Source organism: Panicum hallii, chromosome 2 (assembly GCF_002211085.1).
Source record: "Panicum hallii strain FIL2 chromosome 2, PHallii_v3.1, whole genome shotgun sequence".
Taxonomy (NCBI): domain Eukaryota; kingdom Viridiplantae; phylum Streptophyta; class Magnoliopsida; order Poales; family Poaceae; genus Panicum; species Panicum hallii.
Window position 1 is genome coordinate 55283501 of NC_038043.1, and position 25215 is coordinate 55308715.

Genomic DNA, 25215 nt, shown 5'->3' on the forward strand with positions numbered 1-25215 from the left:
TGCAGAAGCTCCCATGGACCAAGCATGCTGGATATAGCCCTGAGAATACGGAGCAGCTGGCGTCGAACCCGACGGGAGAGATGTTCCTGGAGCATAGGCGCCAAACGTCTGAGGCTCCATTCTTGCAGGAGGAGGCCCCATTGCCGTCGAGTGCATGACTATAAAAATAAACGAAATTAGTCGTGTAAATTAAAATTGATCGAAATGGCAATTATAAAGTACTTACAGCTTGAACTGGTGGCAGTACCGCTGGACGCTGCGTGCGGTGCTGCAGAGGTCGACGGGCCAACTGTGTACACGTGGGCGGACGCATGAGATGAACTGGAGGCCCCCACGTCGTCTCTGCTGCAACACGTCAATGCACGTAACGCTCGCGTCAAGTTGTCATGAATCCGACGAAAGCTCTCTTTGTACTGTGCATCCGGTACACGTACTCCACGTTCAAACAACGTGATCTGAGATGCAGTTTCGACCTCCGCGCAGTTGATCAGATCGATCTGCATGAGTAATGGGAAGCAGAGTAATATTGTTGTCGATTTTTTTTAAAAAATTTAATAATTGAAGTTGCGAAAGACGTACCGCGCCACGCTGCGCCTGATCACGGTACAAAGGGATACGTGAAAGATTGACGTACGGACGCGTGCGAGTGAAGTACCAGCGGAGGTATGCGCCGTAAGACGCCTCTGTGTGTGGCTGCGGCTCGTCCCACACATCGTCAGGTGCGTCTAGCCATCCTACGTACTCCTGCAGCTTGACAACCCAGTTGACTTCGTTGGCATAATATCCCCTGCGCGAATATCTGTTGCAAATATTTGGAAGAAAATATTATTTCATGATAATGGTTATATAATTAATAGAAAATGAGTTATCACAAACTTACTCGTGTACGCTCCGCGGCACGGCCTGGAACGCTCGGGGTAGGAGAGGGAAGTGCTGTCGTCGCCCGAACTGACTCATCACTCGCTCGACGCATTATGGCTCCACGACAATATTGAACACTAGGTTCATCTTTGTGAGCCAATACGTCTCGTCACGCTTGCAGAGGGAGGACAACCTGTGCGGCGCACGTGTCTGGACAGCCGCAGCGGTGCACGGGGTCCAGATGACATCCTGTGGCCGCATCCGATCAAATTCGAACACGAACTGTGGGTATGCTTTTCGAACCTGCCGATATGCCCAGCTCATCTGCATAACTATACAACTGCCTCGGTACTTTGCATATATAGGAATGTACAACAGTAAATTAAAGAGCTTACCCGTCGATCGGTCCAAAGTGAATCCATCGTGGGGCTATCCTCGTGCCACAGCCCATACATCTCGGGCGGATAAGGCTCCTCGCTGATTAGGGGGCGTGCTATGGCGAATCGCTCGTACGACCATAGCTGCAGCAGAAGTGGACAGCCTGTGATGACGGCGGTCCTCTCCGTCTTGAAACAGGCCTGGCAAAGGTCTCGGTACGTGGTAGCAAGCGCTACCAATCCCCAGTTCCACCAAGGTACCTGGTCCGGCTCCGCATCGGCAATCGCGCGCGCGTACTGGATGAGAACCTTGACCACATAGTTGCCGCTAGAGTTGTAGAAAAGAGCCCAGCCGAACAACCACAATAGATATGCCTCCAGGCAGCGCGACACCTCGTACTGCCCAGCCAGAGGGTGGAGATATATTTGTTCAAGGTTTAGAGGTAGCCACATATGATTCAATTAAATTAATTAAAAATAATTGTACGTACCCTATATTGTATTACCTAACGCTTGGTGGGGCCGGGCGCATCAGGTACGTCCAAAAAATGTGGCGGGTTCACTGGAGCAAACCGCTCTTGAAGCTCCGCCCTCCAGGTAGGTGGCACGGCAACCGGGCCAACAGCTTCACCCGCAATGGGAAGCCCGAGCAGGTACGACACGTCCTGCAACATGGGGGCCATCTCCCCGCACGGCAAGTGGAACGTGTGCGTCTCCGGACGCCACCTGTCCGCCAACGCCGCAAGTAGAGAGCGGTCCAGCTGCATCCGCTTCTTGGCGCCACCGTCTTGGCCGTCGCCGGTCTGAAGCAAACATGCGAGTGGCAGCAAACCAGTCTCACGTAACCTGTATATTTTGCATTATGGTTACAATTGTTGTACAAGTAATACATTCATTCCGTAAAAAAATACAAAATATCACCTGTCAAGCCAGCGGTCGTCCAGGTGCAACAACTCCTTTGCTATACAAGGGCGCAACTCATGAAGCTGCTGCCCCTCCACCGCTGCAAGATACGACCTGTGCCGTTCGTCAGTGTTCGCGTCAAGGAGCTCCGGTGTCTGCGCCATATCTGCATGAAAATATAACTACCCTAAGAAATATTTCTAAAAACTATTCAAAATACTAAAATCTATTCAAAATATAACTACCCTAAGAAATATTTCTAAAAACAATTAAAAATACTAAAATCTATTCAAAATATAACTACCCTATGAAATATTTCTAAAAACTACTGAAAATACTAAAAACCATTCAAAATATAACTACCCTAAGAAATATTCTTAAAAACTATTGAAAATACTAAAATCTATTCAAAGTATAACTACCCTAAGAAATATTTCTAAAAACTATTGAAAATACTAAAAACTATTCAAAATATAACTACCCTAAGAAATATTCCTAAAAACTATTGAAAATACTAAAATCTATTCAAAATATAACCACCCTAAGAAATATTTCTAAAAACTATTGAAAATACTAAAAACTATTCAAAATATAACTACCCTAAGAAATTTTCCTAAAAACTATTGAAAATAATAAAAACTATTCAAAATATAACTAGCCTAACAAATATTTTCTAGATTATAGTTATTTTCAAGTAATTATACGACTAGAACGAGAATATACCTCCAAACCGACGTGTGAACAGGGCTACGCCGCTTGCTCTCCTCTCTTCCTCTCCTCCCTTTCTTTTTTTTCTGATTTTTGCTGAATAATATGGGATTTTGGGTGTAGGTGGGGGCTTATATAGTGATAGTGGAACGTCCCGCCAGTTGGGCAGGCGAGATGCCCCTCGGGGGACCTCCAACGGGCGGGGTGCCGCCGCGGCCGCGTCAGGGGCCTCTTCGCGAATAAGAAAAGTTTTTTATTCGCGAAAAGACTCTCGGGAGGGGTCTGGGAAAATTTTGGGACCTCCCGCCCATCCAACGGGCGGAGGTCTCCGGCCCCATGCCTCCCGCCCGTTGATCAGGCGGGAGGCACCTATTTTTCAAAAAATTTCACCACGTACCCCTTTTTCGAATTTAATCTTTTTAACTTTTTTTAAAAAATTCCACACACTTCCCTCCTCCGATCATCCCGAACCCGAAGGCTTGGGAGGAGTGTGGGCCCGTGACAGCGCATGCCACCTAGCCGTCGCATTGCTTTGTGGCAAAGAAATCATCAATCCTTTAGGGATCCGGTTATTATGTTTGAAAAAAGAAGCATTTTCGTGTTCGCTTGCAGGCACATGCATCAAACAACCCATCAAATTTTGTGGCGAATAGGGCCCGAATTCTCTCTTGTCCTATTCCCCAAAAGTAAAAATAAAAATAAAGATACACCTGAGCTGCAATACAGCTCATGCGCGTCGGATCACAGCTCGGCCCGGGCCCAGCTCACCCAACGGCTCGCACCAAACCCACCCCTCCCAGGCTCCCACCTCCTCCCGACGCCAACCGCCGCCCTCCACCGGAATGCCGGGCTGACTGACGGCTGACGAGCCCGACCACGAGGAGGCGCCGCACGCCGCCGCTGCTCTTCTGCTCTGGGTGGGTGGACCCCGCGAGGCGGAGCGCGGAGCCATGGCGAGCGACGTGCCCATGAGCCCCGAGCTCGAGCAGGTGGACGGCGAGATCCAGGACATCTTCCGCGCCCTCCAGTGAGTCAGATCTCCCCGCTGCAATGCGCTTCTCTCCCTGTCAATTCGGTCCCTGCTGGATGCTTCTAGTTCTAGCTGCCGTCGGCTCGAACAAAGTCGACTGAGCTGAGGAGGGATTGTTCGCCACGTTGCGGCGGCGGCGGATTTCGGCAGCAATTGCAGCCGGCTGCGTTAAAGTTACCCCCCGTGTGCTAACTCCGCGTGCTGCTGCTTGCTGCAGGAATGGGTTCCAGAAGATGGACAAGATCAAGGACTCCAACAGGCAGTCCAAGCAGCTGGAAGATCTCACCGGGAAGATGAGGGAGTGCAAGCGGTGAGTCTGGCCAAACTCCACCGTGTGTTCTGTCGATGCAACACCCCTGCGTGAACTGAACAATCCGTCTACCTTTTCAGTCTATGAGCCCTTTGTAACTTGTAGAGCAAATTTATTTTCGCGACCGTTGAATGAGCAAATTTAGAATCTTCAGTCACGCTGATGTCTTAAGCTCTGTAAACGTGTCCTGTTCTTCTGCAGCTTAATCAAAGAATTTGATCGCATACTCAAAGATGAGGAGAAAAAGAACCCTCCTGATGTCAACAAGCAGCTAAATGACAAGAAGCAGTTCATGGTTGGTACTGTAGTCACTACTTCACTAGTGTATCTTATGTCGTTATCCAGCACAAGCATAATGTTCTTTCTTGCGTGTTAAAACAGATAAAAGAGTTGAATTCCTATGTCACCTTGAGGAAAACGTAAGTGCATTCAATTCTCTCCCTTATGATGCCCTCAGAGTTTGGGATGTCTCAAATGCTAAAACTCAATGCCCCATTTGGATATTTGCACCTGCAGTGATGTTTTGCCCTGTTGCAGTTCGCTTCATTCTAAAACGCATCCATTGCAACTCTTTTGGTCTTGCAGGTACCAAAGTAGCCTTGGTAATAAGAGGATTGAGTTATTCGATACTGGTAACGATCAAGTGGCTGAGGACACACCAGCTCAAATGGCATCAGGTGGTCATCACTAACTTTTAATATTACTAGTAAAATCCTCTCGAGACAGTATATGTGTTGACCTTCTCATTAAAGTGTCCGGATGATTTTACAGAAATGTCAAATCAAGAGCTCATTAGCGCTGGAAGGAAACAAATGGACCAAACTGACCAAGCTATTGAGCGTTCAAAAATGGTATGCAACTAACATACTCCTTTTTCTTTCCTTTTTTTAACCAACCAGCAGAATCTCTGCTATTGCATTGAGGAGTAGAAAGATGCCATAATCCACATACTTGGGTAGCCTTTAAAAGCAGAAGAAAAAGAACAATGCATTTCTTCAGCTCTTCCCTAGTGAATTCTACAGGAACCTAAGAACCTTTTTCTTGTAGGTTGTAGCACAAACTGTTGAAGTTGGAGCTCAGACTGCTGCAAGTCTGGCACAGCAAGTAAGTTTTCAGAATGGTGTTTTCATTCCAATCATGAGCATGATAGCCTGCTTGTTCTCCACAAACTTTTTCGTTAAGCTTTCTGCTAACCCCTACTTGGGCGCACTGAACATTTTTCACTTGGATATGCTACTGAACTATTATGGGCTATCTGTGCTCATTTTAGACATCGGTTTTGTTACTTTCTATGCTTTATTAACTTGGAATGATATCGCTTCTCTATCCTCCTGAAAGAGTCGGTCTTGAACAGTTTTTTGGGTAAATTTTAAAGAGGTGATTTGTGATACTCATTGCCAGTCTATCCTGCCAAAACCTGAAGGGCTTTAATTTCATGCTCAATAACCATCTTGTGCTCCTATCCATGGTGATTTTAATGCAAGTTTTGCTCTCTATCTGTTTTGAGATTGGCACTCTTTCTATGATCTTTTTACCATACAGCTTCAGTGAAAGCATAAAACTTTGTGTTACGTTTCTCCATTTCAAGTATGCTCATAAGACTTCTTTAGAACAAAGAGCGACATGCCTTGTACTTCCATTTTCCTCCAAGAAAGTGGTTTCAGTCAATATCCACACTTTCCAGCACAAACATAGCTTCACATTTTAATCATGAGGTGGGACGATAATACCACCATTAGATTCTTCTATATTGTAGTTTGGGTCAATGTGGATATGTTTGTAAAGACAGAGCAGCTTTTCCATTTTGTTAGAATCTGATTTCTTGATGTGTTACCTGTATGACCTGTGGTTTTCAGGGTTAGCTTCATTAAGTTTTAGTTTCTGGGCTAAATTTGTTATATCTTTGCTGTCCAATTTTACAGACAGAACAAATGAAGAGAATCGGCAATGAGCTTGACTCTGTTCACTTCTCCCTGAAGAAAGCTAGTCAAATGGTGAAAGAGATTGGTCGCCAGGTAGTCTTTCTGTCAGCATGCATGCGCATTGTTTGATATGTGAAGTGACAGTACCTGGACTGATAAGACCTGTCATTTCAGGTTGCAACTGACAAATGCATTATGGCGTTCCTGTTTCTGATTGTCTGTGGTGTTATTGCAATAATTGTTGTTAAGGTATGTTATTTTCTTTGCAACGTAGGATTTGATGCTTGTTTTTTGCTCTACCTAAACAGTATTAGTTGTGCTTGGTGTTAAGTTGAGAAACAGGACCTCCATGTATAAAGGACAGTTAGAAGCCAGTACCTCTAGTAGTGCAATTCCATGTGCCTGAGTCAGTTCTAACTTCTATCGTTGTGACATCTAAGCTAACTTTCCCCATAATCCATGAAAAAAATTCAGAATACCTAATTTTTTGGTTATTAAAAAAGTTTTCATCAAATTTTGGGAAATAAATGTGGGGCAAGTTTGACCTTGCATCTTTAGAAGCAGACGATTGTTAACTAACTTAAAACTAGTCTAATGATGACCGAGAATGGTTTGAAATCTGAATGGTGATGCAACTGCCCACCATTGTATACAATTTAGCTCTTACGGCACCCAAGCATACTGATTTGTCTTTATTTTGATACCCTGCTCATCTCTTTCCATTAACCATTTAGGCCATTGTTGGTTTACTTCATAAGGTTTTCTACACTGTACAATCAATAACCAAGTCTGCCTTTCTCGCAGATTGTCAACCCGCACAACAAGAGCATCAGAGACATCCCGGGCCTGGCACCTCCTGCTATGAACAGGAAGCTGCTCTCCATCGACCCTTTGGGAGGACTTTGAGCGCTGCAGGGCAGGGGCAGCACGGTGCTCTTGTGACCCGCTCATCCACATAACACGATGACACCATTCTTTATCGCTTGTAAATTGTCTCGTTTCGGTGTTTACATCGATCCATTCTTTCCCTATTGGTGAGTAGTAGCTGTGTTCCTAGCGGCACTCGTGTTGTGTATCGCTCGTGATCCCCCCGGCTTTCTGGTTGTCTGTGCATACACGGTAGTGATGTGGGATTGAATGTGAGGTTTCAGGTTTTTCATGTTTCTTTGTTGCGACTGTGTGGTTTGTGAGCTTGATTGAAGGTCTCTGTTTGGTACTCGGCGCGACGTGGTTGCAGAATACGCCGAGAAAGACGATCACTCCGGCAGAAACACCCGAATCTGGCCACGGCCAGTACCACCAACGTGATAAATTACACACTCAAGTTACAAAAGGCGCCTGGGCAACAGCCAACAGCAAGCTCTCTTGCATGCCCAGGGCTGACGAACCTGCGTTCGATCCGTTCTATTCTTCTGGACCACGCGCATGTCAGGTGATTAGTGGTCGCACATGGCGATAAATTTAAACCCTAAAACCCTAAACCCCACAGCGATTCTATCTGCCAGTTCACAGATCAGACTCCAGCTGCGGCATTGGACAGAGCTGTGCGTCCTCCTCCGATAGTAGATCACTGAAGAAGGGATCGGCGAGACAATCTCTAGCGGACTCACACGACGCCAGACGTTTCTTGAAAGAGCGAAGCTCCCGGTCCACTTTGGCACCAAGCGCCTAGTATAAAGTGTAAACAAAGGTTACAGATGCAGGTGGATTCGTTGAGCCGGCCACAGGTAAATCAGTAACTAGTGGAAAGTGAAGGGCAAAGATGAACTCACAAGGGATTTCATCTTATGCAGCACCATATCTACAAGGTAAATTAACCACACCACGTTGGTCTTTGGGAAGCTGCAATACAAGAAGTAGAGAATCAGTAACAGTCCTGCAATCATGTTTTGCAGATGGAAAATAATTCCTGAGGCATTTCAAAATTCTTGTTCTGAGTAATTATTTTTACCAGTCTATTTATCAAGCTTGGGGAAATTTTACTTCATGTTCACGCACAATTAGCATTTTTTTTCATGTCAGAAATTATAATGGAACCCAACTTGGCATGTGCAACAGAAGAGGACTCTTGAGTATTATATACCTGCCCTCCCAGTGTTCCTGGGTAATTTCTTTCATCCTTCGATATGTTTCTGCCTGCACACACGGGATCCATATAGGTTAAGAAAACACACAATGTTTTATCATACTAATCTCGGGAAGATCAGAAGCAAACCTGCTTATCTCCTTTTTTCCCTTGAAATAATGCAGGATCCGCAGACAGGTCAAGAAAGAGAATGGCGGTCCCTGGAGAATAACATTGTGAAGAACCATGAGGACAAGGAACATAAGAGAGGCAGCAAAATGTTAAAGTGATGTACAAATTTTCTTCAAATGACCGGTAATCACTTATGCACTAGGAAAAACTGACTTTCAAAAGGTCATTGATGCTGATTGTGTGAGGTGCAAACTTCAATAGATGTCTCATGAATCTACCTCATTGGCTCTTACCATATTATCTCAGTGCTCCCCAACTCTCTTCGCAGATTCAACTTATGAAGATGACAAAAAGTGCAGCAGAATAAGAGCGAAAGTGATACCTATTCTTGAATAAACATATATTGTGTCTTGTCATCATCTACAAAACATTCTCATTTCTCCATTCACCATGAAGGTCCAGAAGTAACACACTTGTGAAGCCGGCTTATGACTGCACGGATAGGATGGGTGTGCACCCCAGCCCACCAGAGCTTGAGTCCTAGATTTTGCACTGGTGCCCACGGTAAATTTCTAGCGTGTAGACAACCCACAATCCCAGGTGATATCCGTGTTGTTTTTGTTGAATGTCTACCTAGTGCTCTGTGAATGAAATTGTATACTTAGATAATTTAGAAGGTTGTCACATCCAGGTTTAAGGGATTTCTATGATCCAATTAAGGCCCCAAGTATTTGTAATTCCCTTCTATCAGTTGCAGAAATTATTCATTTGAATTTCATGTGGGAAAAAAGTACTATAATTGTCAAAAAGATAAAATTAATCACCAATATCAGATAAAGATTAAATAGTTGTAGGAGTATTGTTCTGTTTCAACATTCTAAATCACAGAGTGATGAAATGCAATGCAAAAAATAAAAATAAAAATAAATTATAAACTTTAGTCTGTTAATAAGCACAAAAAATTCTGAACTAAAATTCAAAGGAGCACCTGTGTTGATCCGAGAAAGAGTGAAGTCAATTATGGAGACATTCAGACCAAAAGTTCTTGCATGCATCTTCTTCCCTTGAAGAGCAAAGCTCATTGTGTGGTTTGTGTCTGGAGTTTCATCTTGAGCCAAAAGAATGTTACCCCTGCCATTCCAAGCACATTGTGGTGGTAAGTAAAATATGAGAACCCTTGGTAACATTCTCATTAGAAATTTTCATAGCAAGTCACACGATCCACTCCTTAAATCTCCACTACCTAGAATTGGCACCAGTTCAGGCATGACCATATTTTCTACCTACCTGCTCTATCAAGAACCACACGAACTTGTACAACTCTAATGACAAAAAACAGTTTTGGCATTTCAAAATAACATGGTAACTGTGGAAGTTAATACATTTAAGTAAGAAATGCATTTTCTCAATTTTATCATAAATGGAAGCTCTGTTTTCATTATATATGGAGCGATATTGGCTCTGAGATTCCAAGTTAAAGACATGAATCAACCAAAGCTGTGGTGAGAAGACAAACCAGTGCAAATCTCGATGTTCAAATTCACAAGCACCTTCAGCTACTGCTAAGGAAGCAGTAACCTACATCAACAGAAAGAAATATTAGTTATGCTTAAACATTTTCTAGTTCAGCGCACAGATATACTCTTAGGCAATGCATGGTGCATACCTGAACCAGTAAACTGCGAGCCTCATTGTAATCAACCAGAGCAAAACTTTCTAGATCAGTGCCACCATCAGCTAGCACAAATACAATGTAGCACTGAAACAAAATTTGCTTATGTAAGAAGTAGATAAGTTATAGGCACCGTACGTTTCTGATGTTCCACCACAATTATATAACGATATTTTGTTTCTCTCAAATCAGAACTTACCTGCTCACTTGTAAAGTCCTTTGGATGATCATTTTCGGATCCACGTTTGGCATCATAGTCTTCCCAAGCACTAATCAGACAAGGGTCATATGGTCCCCGACAAACCCGAAAGCTGCAAGAAATGTATGAAAGGCACTCAAAACCAGGGTATTTACTGTTATGCCTTTGTACAGACAAGGTCAAAACTATTGGCAACCACGCCAGGCTTTAATCATTTAACACAATTTCTAAATAAATGATGTTGCAAAAGTTTGAAAGCACACATGTTCTTCAGATAAGCTACAATTACAGTTAAGTTTTATCTAAGTATTTTCCCATTGCAAAGATTATGAAAGGCACATACTCTTTTGTTTCGATGAAGCCATTGCATGAATCCTTTTTATCATCATCATGCCGGTTTGATCTTAGATTATTAAGTGTTAGAGAAAGCAAGACTTCCTCAAGTATTTCTTCCGACCTCTACAAAACAGCAGCACATCCTGAGTACCAGAAAAATACAGACTGAAGAACACCAATTGATGAAATAAACCTTCTGGGTTTCTCCATTGACAATTAAGTCTCCGTCAAAAGGAACCACTTTGCAAACAGTCCTTCCAGCCCTATAGGCCTCCCCATATGTTCCTTCACCCAACTTCTTGATGCTTCCTAGCTCACTATTTTCATGAACAACTTCATTAAAACAGTGAACCACAAAACCATACAGAAAGTGGAACAATATTTATGTTGAAGGGTTGAAACACCTACCAATAAGCAGAGAAAACTTCTGCCAGTGTAGCTGGTTTAGACTGCCTGCAAACCATGAGGAGCTGCTCAAAAGCAGTCAGAGCTTCACTACTCCATCGAATGCTGGCTTCAACAGTCTCCTCCTTAATGTTCAGTTTACCGAATGATGAAACAATGTTGGTTTCTTTTGCAGTACTCTTTAAACTGATATCAGTGTATCCTAGAGGGATTGCCCTTCCTGTGGTGTGTGTCCCTGATCCTGTATCTTTTTCAGGGGTTCTAAATAAACTACTAGATGTACTATTGTTACTAAGGACTGATGGCATGATCGGCGTCTCCATGATGTGAAACAAGGGCTCAGATGATACACGTCTTGCAATCTTGGAAATTTTCCACCTCTCCAATATTGCAGGCAGATCATGATCAATGTGATTCTGCTCCATTCCTCTGGTCCATGAGGCCTTGGGAGAAGGACTTTCTTCCATGAGCTCAAATGCATCAACTTCTTCAAAATATGCCTTCTCCTTCCTCAAGTCGGGAGGGCCACTTGGAGTTTTCTTCTGTAAACAGTGTTGGCAAGCTTAACAAGTAAAGCACTACATTGGTAAATAAGCCTGTAGCAATATTATACTGACCACTCGGTTGCACGGTTTGGGTGGTCGTTTTGGTGCTCTGCAGGGTTTCTGTTGATGTTGAAGATTTGCACCAGGAGCAACAAAGATACTTTCTCTTCCTCTGTTAAGTTTCACCAAAACATCATTAGAAACTAAAACTTAAGTCATATTATGCCACTATAACTTGCAAAACTTCATAATTGATACGTCAAAAATCTCCACATATGATAGGAATAAGCTAAAGCACAGAAAGTATATTAGATTCTAGTACCAAGATGACGGGATATCAACTTCCAGAGATAAGATAATTGCTTTCCATTTTTTTTATATAATACAACTAGCTATAGTATCTCTTGAGCATAAATTTATCTTGTTTTCACAATTGGTCTCTAGACTTTACCGGTTTCTTCCATTTCAATCCTTAATTACTTGAATTTGTGTTAGAGAGGTCCATGACCTTGCTGAGTTAATGCTGCTTAGGGTTTGTGAACTTGCTAAAATAATGCCGCTTAACCTCATTCATTAGCTACATACTGAAATGAATGGCATTACATGAACCTAATGATTATTCCAAAATTTGAATCCAAAAGCTTAGCTGCTTATGGTATAAATAGAGGTCCAAAGCATCGAGAAAAACCTAAAGATCATAAATATGGGTGAATTGGCTGGCAGCCTAGCACCATACGTGGTGAGCTAGCCAACCCGGGATTGATTTCTCCCTTCTAAAAAATTATCAGGAGGGACATCTCCCCGTGTTTGTGAGGGTCCAGGTTCCAACCTCACCCTAGAGCCTGGCGAAATACCCTAATACAAGTTTAATAAGGGCTAATCGAGTCCACCTCAGTACCCTGTAGCAATTTCAATGATTGTAGAGTGTCCTCTTGGAAATTTCTCCAAAAGAAGACAATGAAGTGTGTTACTATAAGTTAAAATAAGAGCTCTGAATACAAGCAATCCACTATGAGATAAAGCCAAATATGAGAGGTAGGACCGTAGGACCCAACAAGGAGAGGCTTCAAAACTCCCACGGTTTTACTCAAAGTGGATTGATTTGGTGGAGATCAAATCCTCTGTGACCCTTACTCTTCCCCAAGGACATAACAATACCTACTCAGGTTCGAGTTTGGGAGCCCTTATAATAACAGTCTTACAGAAAGCCCCAAATGATATATGATATCGCGAACAGACATGTATCAACTAAAATGGAGCCAAAATGGTGAAACTAAGAGCTGCCCGTCCCATGATTATTGCGCAGGAGAAATCGAAGGTATGCGCACCTGATGGAAAGCGACCGGTTCCAGCTGGTCCGCTTCCTCGGCGCGAAGCTTGGCCGCTGCTGGCCGCCGAAGCTGCCCGTCCTGCGCGAACCGAAAAACGCATCACCGAATTGCACCGGAGGCAATCCTAAATGCACAAAACCTAGAACCAAACCACCGAACGATCGGCAGCGGCTAGGAGCCCTTACACATCCATGTTCCTCCGGCCGGACGACTCCTCGACCCGGCGACGGCCGTACACGACGCCGATGTGGGGCAGCCGAAGCCCGCCGCTGGCCACGATCTCCGACCACGTGTCATCTGCACGAGGAGAGGGGCGAGCAGGTTAGTGGGCGGCGCTATCTCTCCGCGGGGTCGGCGCGGCCATGGAGTGGGGCGCAGCGTGCTCGTACCTTCTCGGAACGCCATGGGGTTCGGGGGGGGGGGGGGGGGGAGGTGGAAGGAGATGGAGCGTCGGGTTGGGGTGGAGGGAGGGGATGGGAGGAGTCGAGGCGGGGAAGAATGGAATGGAGTCTGGACTCTGGAGACTGGAGTGCGTGTGAATTCGAATTCGGCGGCCGTTGCGAGGCCGAGGGACTGAGGGAGCGAGGAGGGGAAGAACCAAAGAAGACGAACAGGACGATGGGCGGGCGGCGGCGGCGGTCTCGTGGGCTCGGGAGAACTGGGTTGGGCCGGGTCCACAAGGGTTCTACTGGGCCGGTCAAGTACCGCGCGTCTGTTTTTTTTTGACACTCCGTCATACATACTGAGTTACTTGCTTGGTATCGCTATTGCCATAATTAACAGAAGATTTGTGACGCATTGCGATTTGCGTCTCGAATAGTCTGCATGATTCGTGAACCTGCACATTAATCCATTTCTAGAGTACTGAACATTCCTGTTGTTGATGACCAGTAAGCTGAAATCTAGCAAGATTCAGAACTTCAACTGTTCAACCAGTTCTGAACATTTCAACTGGAGCCGTAACCCTCGGTCACAATTGTACAAGAGAGAAACGATCTCGGCGAGATCGTGTCATTTTGAGCGGGTTCATATAGTATGGGGACATGCAACCGCAACTCTACACACAAGCAGCAACGCGTGCATTGCATTCTCAAATTTACAGGCGTGATGTACACGTGTAAGGTTTCTTCTAGTCAATGCCATTTGGACCTTACAGCTCTCAAAACAATCTGTACAGTCCCAGCAAGCGTGGCCATGCCGCTGCCAATCTGCAAACACAAGCAGTGTCCGACGGCTAAGTGGCTAATGCACCAGCAATCCTTCAGCGATGTCGGCCGTGATGCGTCCTCGAGCTTCTGGTTGCGTGGCTGCGAGAGTGTTCGTGCCTCGCGTGGGAGAGGAGCATGTCCGACTGGGCTAGCCTCCTGCTGAACTCGCTGCTGCCATGATGCTGGTTACCACCCTGTAGAAATGTTTCGGTAATTAGGACGCAGAATTTGCCGCCAAATGGTCAGCTTTTCTAGTGAAGGTGTCTCACCATTCGTGGCTTTGTATCTGGTTGGTTTGATCCGAGTATCAGTTCGATGGTCTCGTCCATTTCCATGATCTTCTGTTGAAGGTTATCTTTCTCCATCTACAAGAAGACACAAGTACAGATTAGCATTAGTCAGTCTGGAAAGGTTTAACGGAGCAATATGTTATCCACGTTTCAATCTCAAAATTTCCGATGGCATATGAGGAATTTTTTCCCATATAACTTGCAGGTCAGTAGCAGAACGATATTGGGAAGGAAGTTCTTGAATGCAGACCTGCAACATGTCTATCTGTGCTTCCAACATTTGCTCCCGCTGCTCAAGCTGTTCAACTAGCAGTTGAGTCTCCAATAGATCTGTCTTCCTTTGGTCCATGTCATCAAGCAAGCTTGAAGAAACAAAAATCCAGCATGGTCACTTGATTTAGTAATTTCAGCTAAAAACAAAAATGATCAGATGAACAATTCAGGAATAGAAGTTTCACCTGTCCCTTTCCAGAATGAGATGACCAAGTTCTTCTTTGAGCACCTCGAGTTCTGCACCCTGCAGTGGCAAAACAGATGAAAAATGAGGAATGCCATCTCACTCTATAATGCAACTTAGTAAAACACAGATTTGTTAGTGGCCTACCTTTGCCTTTGATTGTTCAACTTGTTGCTGAGATGCTATTAACAACTTCTGCAGTTCTTCTTGGTCAAGCAAATTCTAGACATGTGAACAACAGATCTCACTAAGCAAACTGCTTAACAATAACACCTAATATCTAACAGCCTGGAGAAACTTCTGCCACTTACAGCGTAGTTTGTCATGTCTAGTTTGACGCCAAGTAGTTCCCTTATAATATCATGCGTCATGGTATCCACAGCGGCCAGTCTCGATGTCAGCAAGCATATCTATGCTCAAGAAGGGAAAAAATATTAGCATAAACTTTAGGGATGTTGTTAATATTGGACACTGAATTATTGTGATACTGTGATTTACAATTGACCGTGAAGAATGGAGCATGGTCACTAGTATATTTTTTGAGAGGATCATTGGAGAAATGAAAAGTTCTCAAATTATTATCACAGGCACAAAATCTTGTAGTAATGTTCACATCATTAAACCTTTTTTTTAAGCCAAGAGATGGCGCCTGATGTATCACATTTTTAAGCAATTGGTTTCAACCAACTAGCTTGCATGGTTTCAGACCAGTAAGCATAGTAAACCTCATTATAACCTTACGCAACAGAAACACTGTGACAATTTGAGACAATATTTTCTGATTTAAAAATATATCATGACTGACCAGTGCTAAGTAATTCAATCCAAAATGCTATCAATAGCAAAGGAACAAAATTACCTCTTTCTGTTTACCACTAACCAACCCTTCTAGTTCTTCAATACGTTGACGTGCCACTGAGATTTCTTGATCCTTCTCAGAGTTCATTTGTTGAACAATGCTAGATATGCACCGGAAAGGCGAACCAGATCCTCTTGCTCTCCCTGAAGGCTTTTCAATTTTGGCATGGACAGTCTCAGAACTAGATTCATGTGGACTAAACTTCTGTCTAGAAACCATTTGCTCCAATTCATGATACTGTACAACAAGAATTATTAGCATATCTGCAGTAACGAATAGTTATAAAATAGTATAGCAGTGTTCCATACCTTCTCCTGATACAACAAAGATTGTGCTTCTGAATGCAGGACCAACTCAGCAATATGCTCTTTGTATTGCCTAATCTGTATAAATGGAACGTAGGTATTGGAAGATTATTTAAGAGGAGACAGGGTTCAAAATCTCAAATAGTTGTGCATAGTTCGACAAGTACCTCAACATCTTTACGTTTTGCTTCCATCGTGATAACTTCGATCTTCTTTCTAATATCTTGATGTGCAAGAATCTCAGCTTGCAATCTCCTACGTTGAAAATGCAATCAAGTGAAACAAGCTCACAGAGAGATCTTATGCAGGCCTCACGACAAAAAGCAGTTGAACAGAATACTTACTTTTCTAGACGACATCTCCCTTGACACAATTCCTCAGCAGCATCACATTTTGATGCTTTTTCTACAGCAAGCATGTCATCAACAGCTTGTAATTGGTCTTCAGATTGTTTATGTAGTTGATAGTTCCTTACTTCCTCTTTAAGGTTGCATACCTTTAGTGAAAACAAGAATGTGTTATAGCTAATACTGTGCAAAAAAGTGTATGAGTCAATGATTCTCCTTGTTCACACATTAATCCATGCATAGTTACATCAGAAAAGCTCTTAAGTCTAATGGAAAATGGAAAGTTGTGCTTTTAGTGTTGCTTGATTCGAATCAATGTGATATATGAACTACAATCCTATTTAGCAACCATGTATTTCATTGTGACAAGTTGCCTGGTAATAAGAGAAAGCACCAAAGGAAAAAGAGAATTAAGAGCCTACCTCTTCCTCGAGTACAGTTATTGTTCCTTCAAGTTCCTCAACAGATCGTTCAAGAATCTTAACCTCCTCCTCTTTCTCTTCAGCATAGATTTTACTAGTCTCTGCAATCTACAGAAGCATGACAAGTGAACCCATTTTCAATTAAATTCAGAGTTATGGATGGGGCAAAAACCAAATACAAAACACTTACTTGACGAGCTTCAATAGCAGCAGCTTCATTTTCCTCAGATAAAGCCATTGCCATCTCAAGCTTGTCCCTTAACGTAAGTATCTCTGCCTGGAGATTTTCCTTATCACTACTCATTATTTTAATGCTATTATTTAATTCTTCAATATCTGACATCAACTGCCCCACTTCAGAACGATTTAGCAAAAGTATTTGGCTCTCCAATCCCTTTATGACACCATCTTTGTCTTCCAACAGCACTTTTATTTCACTACTCTTCACAGTTTCCTCATCCAACATCGATCTCAGATCTTTGTTCTCCTTCAATAGTGCCGATGATAAACTTTGAGATTGCTCTAACTCTGATCTTAAAATTGTGAGTTCAGCACCATTTTCAGCCAGTTCTTCCTCAAGTGCCTTTTGCTTTTCCAACATGTTTTCCATTGCATTAGTTTTTATATATAGTTCTCTTTGAATGTTGCTAAGCACAGTAGATATTTCATCAGCTTTATCTTTCATATCTTTCGCGTTTGAGGTAGACTCTTGAAGTAGTTTTAGATCAAAAGACAATCCTTCTGCAATATTACTCTTCCTGTCAAACTCTCTTCTGAGTGATGCATAATCTGTGCTATAATTAGATCGAGAAAAGTCGGGTTTACTGCTACCGCATTGACAATGCGACTCTATGTGTTGACAAGCAGAGCCACAAGCATTTGCATTGAGGTGCCAAAACTGCTTTGTATATATGCCTTTTTCTTCTATAAGTGATACCATGTCAACTATATATGACCTTGACTCATTTATACATCTCTTCAATTCTTGGCCAAAAGTAATAATCTCCGAGCAAAGAGCAAAGAGTTCTACTGTAGAGACCCTTTGCATTTGCTGAAACGACCCCCTTATTATAGCAGCAAGCTTTGCCATCTCTACTACACAATCATTTATCTGTTGATGGAATTTGTCATACCTCTGTGATGCACAAGAACTTGATGCTTCAAGTTCCTTCAACTCACCAATCAGAGAGGTTTTCTCAGACAATAACAGTTCCACCGCTTGCCTGCAATTATCTCTTTCAAATTTCAATTCTTCATTGGCCTTCAACAGAGCTGAAAGCATAAGTTCAGCCTCTTCCATGGTTTCTTGAGCCGCCTCAAAATTTGAAAATAAAGTGAGAACCTTATTTGATTTGTCTTCAACAAGATGTATCACACTGTCAAGCTTTGACTGCAAGATTTAATACAATGACATTCCACATTATAGATCAGATTTTCATGACCCAGAAAGAAAACATTAGCTGCGGTGTACGAAGAAAGCTGTAACTTTTCTATGCGTATAGAATTTCAAGAAAAACACAATTTCTATTACATATTTTAATTGGTGATGCTGATGTCATCACCCATTTAAAATATATGTTTACAGATGGTATGGAAGATAAAACACTTTGTCCATATGTAGAAGCATGATTGATTATTTGATTATACAAATTGTTATGTGCAGCATTTGGTCAGTGTCTAGCTGCAAATATCGTAAGTCTTCATATAGCAAAGGTCTATGTAGCATAATTCCTAGCCTGCACTTGATCTTAATATTATTGCCTGAAAAATGCTATTCAATTTAACTTTTCTGTGCTGGTCTAGCATGATACAGCCTCTACATTAATGTCTGACAAAATATCCAACAGACATCATGACCATTAATACATGTTAGCAGAACATGAGCATGTATTTTGATGGCAAATATACCAGTATCTTTCCACATGAAAAAGTTTAACTTTTGTGTTTAGTAATGATCAAGAATTTAAATACAGATGCACACATTCTACAACACCACAAAAGACATAAATATATATTCAGTGACCAAGTACATCACCAGTTCTGGAAATAAATACTTTATATATAGCAGTGCAGAATCTGCTTGTGAACCATAATTGTGATCGTTTCTTAGCAAAAGAATGTAAATAGAAAACAGAAGCAGCCTACGACTTGGCATTTAGTTATAGTAGAGCTGAAGAAGTGATAGTAAGAGCAGGTAGAAACTTGGATAATGGATTCAGTCAGCTTAATGACGAACAATGCATTCTGAAAGGTTAAAGTCAATCGTTGCTTGTTTTGACCAGGTTAGTTTGCAAATAATATCTTCCACTATTCACATAACACATCAGATGCATGCTTCCAAACATGGTATGTGGCTGTTGATTAGCTTGGAGCTTACCTGATAATCTGGATCAGCTTGACTGACAGTTGGTCGATTTTCATCATCAGGATGATCCTCAATCATGTCAACTGAACTATCAGGCAACATTGGGTCATCACAAGAATGTCCTGCTGCCATTTCTGCAGAGAGACATTTTTCCACTTTCAAATTGTTCTTTAGTTCTTGTATTATACAATCCTTTTGGTGCAATAAACCTACTAGTTTCAGTTCTTCCTGAGAGCTTTCTTCATTATCCAGCTGCTGAGCTTCAGTAATTGCAAGAGTTGCACCTCTTAAAATGTGCAACTTTTCTTTCACTTCCCTGCCAATTTTCTGCGCAGCCTGTAATTCAATTTGAAGTTTGAAGATCATCTTTTCCTTCTCAATGCTAACCTTCATAGCCTTCTCCACATGTTCACTTACAGAACTATTACTGTGAGGCAATGAGCTAATCATATTATCAATATTCTGATATGCATCATCTAGTGATCTACACCCATCTGTTAAGAAGCTTGTTAGATCAAAAATAGCAGCCTCCCATTCTTCAGACAGAGAAGCAATTTCTACATCTTTTACAACAATAATCTCTGAAAGCCTGTTACTTTCTTCAGCCATAATGACTAGCTTCTCTTTGAGCTCTTGATTTGTTCTTTTAAGGTGCTCCAACTCATCCTGTGATTGATGATTCCCTGAGTTCACCATTTCAATCTCTTGACACAATAAAGTCTCGTCATGTAAATGTATACCCATCTCTGGAGCTTTTTCATAGACATGATGTTTGCCATCTTTCTCTAGAAAATTTGCCTCATTTAGAACAGTGTTTTTGTCAAATAAATTATGCGAAGACCCCATAGCAAAGTTGAAGCATGGAGACAATACACCATCATACTCTGACACTGTCGTTGGATCCCTGAAATCACGTGTTTCTGGATCATGCAAATGAGAAGGTGACTCCAGATCTTCGCTATCAATTTCATAAGGTGACTCAAGTTGAAATGATTCTGAAATATTAGTCATGGTCCCTGCGTTCATGAACTGCTTGTTAACATCATTTGATGATAAATACGAAAAATTCTGTCCAGCTTGATCCTGTTATGAATTCAAGACAACAGCAAAATGTAAGCCATCTGGAGACCTATGGTTATGAGTTATATACAAGAAAAGAGTAAATATCCCACATTTTGCATCAGATTGATGCTTGTGGCCACAACATTATCCTTTGCCTCAGGAGCAACCTGAAAATATGTTGAAAGAATATGAGCATCCAAGCGGTGATTAATTGGAGGTTGTGAAGATGCATACTTACTTGATTTGTGCAAGGCTTCTGGTATTGTATCAGTTCACAGCGAAGCTTATTTACTTCACTGCAATCAACACGAATGGTCAATTGATTATTAGATTGTTTAAGGTCCCAGAAACAAGTAGACATAAGTTGTGTAACAGTTAACATAAGAAGTAGTTCATGATAATAAAAAACTATATATGTGTAAATACACATCAAGATGTAGGATAGATGTGAAAGTACTCACCGAGCTAACAGAACATTGTTTTCTAAGCATGCATCCAGTTCCTTCCTGCAGTTGTCAAGCTCCTTGATGATCTCATCACCCTAAAGCCATTGCATCCAATTAGAAAATAAACTTAGGCTGTTTCCTCCTATATGTTGAGGCAAATTAAGCTAACTTCTGAATTATCCTACTTTCCCTTACAGGTTATAATATTATTATATTGCTTGATAAAGTTTTAGGCTAAGCTTTTGGCTTCCTCAGCAACAGAGAACAGGAATCACGTCGATGCAAAAAAGTAATGAACCAAAACCAATGAGAACACACCTGAGTTTCTACATTTTTTGGAGCTGTTGTGTATTTCTGCTCAAGAATATGAAGGAACTACAGAAGGAGAAGTATCAGAATAGCATGTAAGATTTAGAAAAAATGAGACGAAAAACTCTGGAAGGTTGAATATACATGATTGCGCAAGAGAGATATCTCTGTCAATAACATCTCTCTTTCCCCTTGCTTGTAGAAGTTTTGAAGCCTGTATGTCAGTAAAGTAGAATAAGCTACAACCGGTTTATTCATCAAATGCACAAAAGATCCCAAGTTACTATGTAAAATTTGTTGTCTGCAACAAAAACCACTAGGAATTCAAAACTTTACTAGTGAAACATTACGTTGTAAGTTCCTCAATCAATCTCTTGTTTTCCAAAGCAAAGTGAGTCAATTGAGGATTTTCATTGATTTGTTCTTGCAATAGCTGAACTTCCTGAGACAATGCAGCATTTTCATCCATTGAGTGTAATCTTTGTTTTTCACCACGTAGTTCAAGCCTCCTCCTCAAGCGTTGTGCATCAGATTCCATCAGGTTGACCTTTCAAAACAGATAGCTAGTATCAGTATGAAAAGGCATACACTACTCTTCCCTATAAGAAGAAAGCTAGTATCAGTATGAAAACAGATAGTTCTCTTTTTTGATGCAGTTGAGATATCATCAATAGAATGTAGTATTACCAAACGGTTCAAATGCTGTATTTCTGCTTCCAGTTTCCCAATCTTGGTCTCTGCTGATTTCTCTCTCCTGAGGCTCCCAACCAAGACATCTTCTAGATGACTAACCTGTTATTAAATGTATGAGTAGTTAGATGTATGTGTTACTATATATAATTATCATAATTTACCAAAGGGCAAATCATGCACTGTGACCTTTTGCTTTAGGATATTCAGATCACAGTATGGTTGATCATCTATTCCACACAAAGTTTTGAATTCATTTGCAATGTCTGAATCAAGCAGCTGCAAGCTAGGTGATCCAGGACAGCTTTGCTGCTTCTTCAAGCATGTCAGTTGATCCTGCTAGGATGAAGTCATGCGTTATACAAAGAATCACCTCTAATTCAATAAAGGAGTTTTGCATAAACAATCTTTACCTTTAGTTCCTCTATCTGCCTTTGTAAAGTCATAATATCTCCAGAAGCGTCTTCATTTACTTTTGCCTAGAATAAGTAGATGAATCCCCAATTAAGTCAACAAGGAAAAGCCCCCATATATTAAAAAATTTGATATAATTGAATAGATACATTATTTTGAATCAGCTTTGCACGTTGAGCAAACTTCAAGGTACTCAGTGTCTCACTGGAAGAACTGCAATAGAGTAATTCATAGATTGGTCAAGGCGTTAAGCACAATGTGAAGTATCTAGAACAATACTGAATAGCAAAACTAAAAATAGAGAAGATGGATACCAAATAGATGGGCTGACATTTGCAACAATTGTCGTTTTTGAGTTCCCTCCTAAGGAATCCTGGCAAAATATGATAATGAGCCAGAGGAAGCAATGGACGCAGCCGGGGGCGCGCGCGCGCGGGGGGGGGGGGGGGGGTATTCAGGAGCTTGCTTTTATTATGTATTTTAACCTGGAGGAGAAATGTAAGCCTAGAATCTCTATAGGGAACATGACGGTTTCTCCCATTTGCGACATCCACTAGAGTCATGATAACAAGCCTGAAACAGGATATGGATGGATTATAATTGTGACATGCTGATATAATGACAAAGGTTTACATAAATTATGAACTTCCAGGCATATGTTATTTTCTAAAAATGTAAACAACATTATTATTCACGACTAGTCTTCGTCTGGTCATGAAATAGGGCAGTTTTCATGAGATAAAAAGTACAGTTAACTTAACATACTAGTGTTATAATATAAGTATGAAGTTTGCGTTGCTAAATACAACATGTTCACAGCTGGATATACACGTGCAGTTATTTGCTCTTATTTCAGGTCCAAACAGTATGATCAACACCAAAAAGTACGTAGAATATTGTCAGAGAACAAAAGGTTACCCAAGGGTCGACAATGATCTATTAATGTTTGCAGCTTCTTTCAAGCGTTCTCCTTCAGCACCTGAGCTTTTCTGCCTAGTTTGAACACAGTCAATATTGCGAAGCAAGAAAAGATTGCTACATTATATATGACTCACCTCTCAGAACCAGCAAGATCAACCAAATTCAACCTCCCAAAACGGAGGTGTGTCATTGAATCACTTTCCCAACGGCTCTCAATTACACATGTAAAGACACTATGCGAGCGGCTGCTCTCACTATTCATATTTGTTGCAGCCATTTTTCTGTTTGCAACCCCCTAGAAAAATAGTTTAGGAACTTCATTGAAGTAAGCTATCAATTAACAATTACAGCACCTAGATATTCAGATCCAAAAGATGGACAATAAAGAAGTAAACATTCTATCACCTGAAGCAATAGCAACATAACATCTTTGACAGAAGACACATAACATTCCATAAGATTTTCAACATATACACCTTTCTTTATATCTTCACGGATCTACAGAGAAAAATAGATGTCAGATTTCACATTCAGTTCATACAAGACGAAGCAATTCCCACTCATAATTAGCTCACCTGAAGATTGGTTGATGATGGTTCGAGTAGATCAGTTATCTGTTCATTGTAAATCTCCAGAAAAGAGCATTTGCAGATATATTTAAGCTTTTCTTCTCTCCGGCGCTCTTCTTCCTTCACATTTGTTACATTTACGTTTATTAATCAACAATAATTCAGTAAAGTATTCACCTGACATACAGACACCTTACCTCATTTATCCGTGCAAATAGATATTCGAAGATGCGAGGTGTCAAGCCAGCATCCTTACTAAGCTCACTGCCCAACTTGGCAAGTTCTCCCATCATTGTGTAAGTTTTTCCACTTCCCGTCTATAAAAGTGTAGTTATCAAACAACATACTTCTCAGATGAATTCTTCTGCAAGCACAGAATAGTGCAACTTTGTCTTACCTGACCATAGGCAAACAAACAGCCATTGTATCCAGACATGCAGTTCTCCACCATTGGCAGACCCACAACTCTGAATAGCTTTTCCTAAATTGTTGTTGACAAAAAAATTGATTAGGCTAAAGGGACACTGATCCAGAAAGGAATAGAAAACAGTGCTAGCACACTAGACACCTGTGATATTGTTTCACATGCAACATGATCAAAGGTGAACATTGTTTCAGGAGGTCCTGTCCAGCTCAATGTCTTTGAGCTATCCTGCAGCAAGCATCTTTTGTGACCATGAGTGGCATTCTCGGCATCACTAATTGGTCTTATTCGTATCAACACCTGTAGAAACAAAATCAGAAGTCCAAGCATTCACTGTATTAGCTTCAGAAACCTTACGAGTGTTTCGTATATTTATCGAGTTGGCCACATATTTAATCACAATTGGCGTGATGTACGGTCCTTGATAAATGGAATGTTAGAACTCAACGAGCATGACTCAGCATTACTACATGATGTTTAGATATAATTATGTGATGCTGGCAGTTTTTCAGTTGAGCCAGCATAATACAAGGAGTACTTGATCGTCATCTGGACCATTATTATTAGGGATTTAAGGGGGGCGGGGCACAGTTGCCAATCTAGTTGACATAGGATGATTATGTATTTTCTGCATTGCTTCTACTGGGAAACATCACGGAGGGCAAAGGATCAAGCAACAGATACCCCTGACCTGCACATTGCGATCCTTCCAGAACGCGGGATCCTCATCGAGCTCGAAGTGCGGCACCTCCAGGGGCACCTCCGGCGCCGCGACATCCCTCAGATCGAACACCCTCCTAGCCGTCCCAACCGACGAGATCCGGTCCCTGGCCCCAGTGCCCGCCGCGCAGGCCCTGGGTGTGCCGGCCAGCGACTTCGGCGTCACCGGCGCGGACCGCGGGTTCCGCCCGGGATCCGCGATGGCCGCGAGCGGCGACCTCGGGGGCAGCGAGAAATGCGGGACTGAGGCGGCGGGGTGTGCCAACGCGGAGGAAGAGGAGGAGGGCGCGGCGGCGAGGTCGTCGTTCTCGTTGGACTCCACCGCCGCGGCGCGGCGGGGGCGCGAGGCGGAGGCGCGCCGGCCGCCGGCGCTGGCGCCGGGCGCGGCCATGGCGGGAGGCGGGCGGGGCAGTGATGCGGCGGAGTGAGGTGGCGAGAGAGCGAGTGGGAGCGGGGTGGTCGGAGGCGGCGACCAGTAATGGCCGATGGGGTCTGCCTGGTCTTCGGGCCCTCCTCCGCTCCAATTCAAATTTGAACTGCGAGTGCGTGGCAGGAGCTGGATCGGACGAAGGCTTCCGGCTCGACCGTTGATACAGTTCTGATAAATGGTT

The 25215-nt window shown here is 42.4% G+C and overlaps 3 protein-coding genes across 4 annotated transcripts; 1 reads left to right on the forward strand and 2 right to left on the reverse strand.

The window, feature by feature from the left end:
• Window positions 1–3574: 3574 nt before the first annotated feature.
• Window positions 3575–7270, forward strand: LOC112883627 (novel plant SNARE 13-like). Its single transcript, XM_025948964.1, has 10 exons — window positions 3575–3876; window positions 4097–4189; window positions 4391–4484; window positions 4571–4608; window positions 4775–4866; window positions 4961–5040; window positions 5237–5293; window positions 6112–6204; window positions 6286–6360; window positions 6916–7270. Exons 1-10 carry the CDS (start codon window positions 3800–3802, stop codon window positions 7015–7017), a joined length of 801 nt encoding a protein of 266 aa, XP_025804749.1. The 5' UTR covers window positions 3575–3799; the 3' UTR covers window positions 7018–7270.
• Window positions 7271–7380: 110 nt separating this feature from the next.
• On the reverse strand, window positions 7381–13212 carry LOC112883626 (serine/threonine-protein kinase haspin homolog). The gene is made up of 15 exons (XM_025948963.1): window positions 13186–13212; window positions 12982–13093; window positions 12794–12874; window positions 11538–11637; window positions 10924–11462; window positions 10709–10832; window positions 10523–10638; window positions 10180–10291; window positions 9975–10067; window positions 9825–9886; window positions 9297–9439; window positions 8327–8397; window positions 8195–8247; window positions 7884–7953; window positions 7381–7779 (listed from the first exon to the last, which is right to left on the reverse strand). The coding sequence occupies exons 1-15, from the start codon at window positions 13199–13201 to the stop codon at window positions 7618–7620; spliced, it is 1854 nt and encodes a 617-aa protein (XP_025804748.1). The 5' UTR covers window positions 13202–13212; the 3' UTR covers window positions 7381–7617.
• A 503-nt stretch (window positions 13213–13715) lies between these two features.
• On the reverse strand, window positions 13716–25086 carry LOC112879486 (kinesin-like protein KIN-12E). 2 transcript variants are annotated; one of them, XM_025943747.1, is made up of 33 exons: window positions 24576–25086; window positions 24029–24184; window positions 23858–23941; window positions 23658–23777; window positions 23467–23580; window positions 23297–23389; window positions 23026–23186; window positions 22889–22963; window positions 22456–22543; window positions 22285–22343; window positions 22120–22183; window positions 21970–22035; window positions 21746–21892; window positions 21554–21658; window positions 21217–21413; window positions 21011–21080; window positions 20876–20932; window positions 20573–20652; window positions 20350–20407; window positions 20222–20278; window positions 19062–20132; window positions 16875–18074; window positions 16685–16792; window positions 16260–16411; window positions 16083–16167; window positions 15919–15993; window positions 15611–15847; window positions 15063–15161; window positions 14899–14973; window positions 14753–14811; window positions 14545–14656; window positions 14274–14369; window positions 13716–14198 (listed from the first exon to the last, which is right to left on the reverse strand). In XM_025943747.1, the coding sequence occupies exons 1-33, from the start codon at window positions 24993–24995 to the stop codon at window positions 14058–14060; spliced, it is 5781 nt and encodes a 1926-aa protein (XP_025799532.1). In that variant the 5' UTR covers window positions 24996–25086; the 3' UTR covers window positions 13716–14057. The 2 variants fall into 2 exon arrangements, with proteins under 2 accessions (XP_025799532.1, XP_025799531.1); XM_025943746.1 differs by having other exon boundaries at window positions 16083–16170.
• Between the last annotated feature and the right edge of the window lie 129 nt (window positions 25087–25215).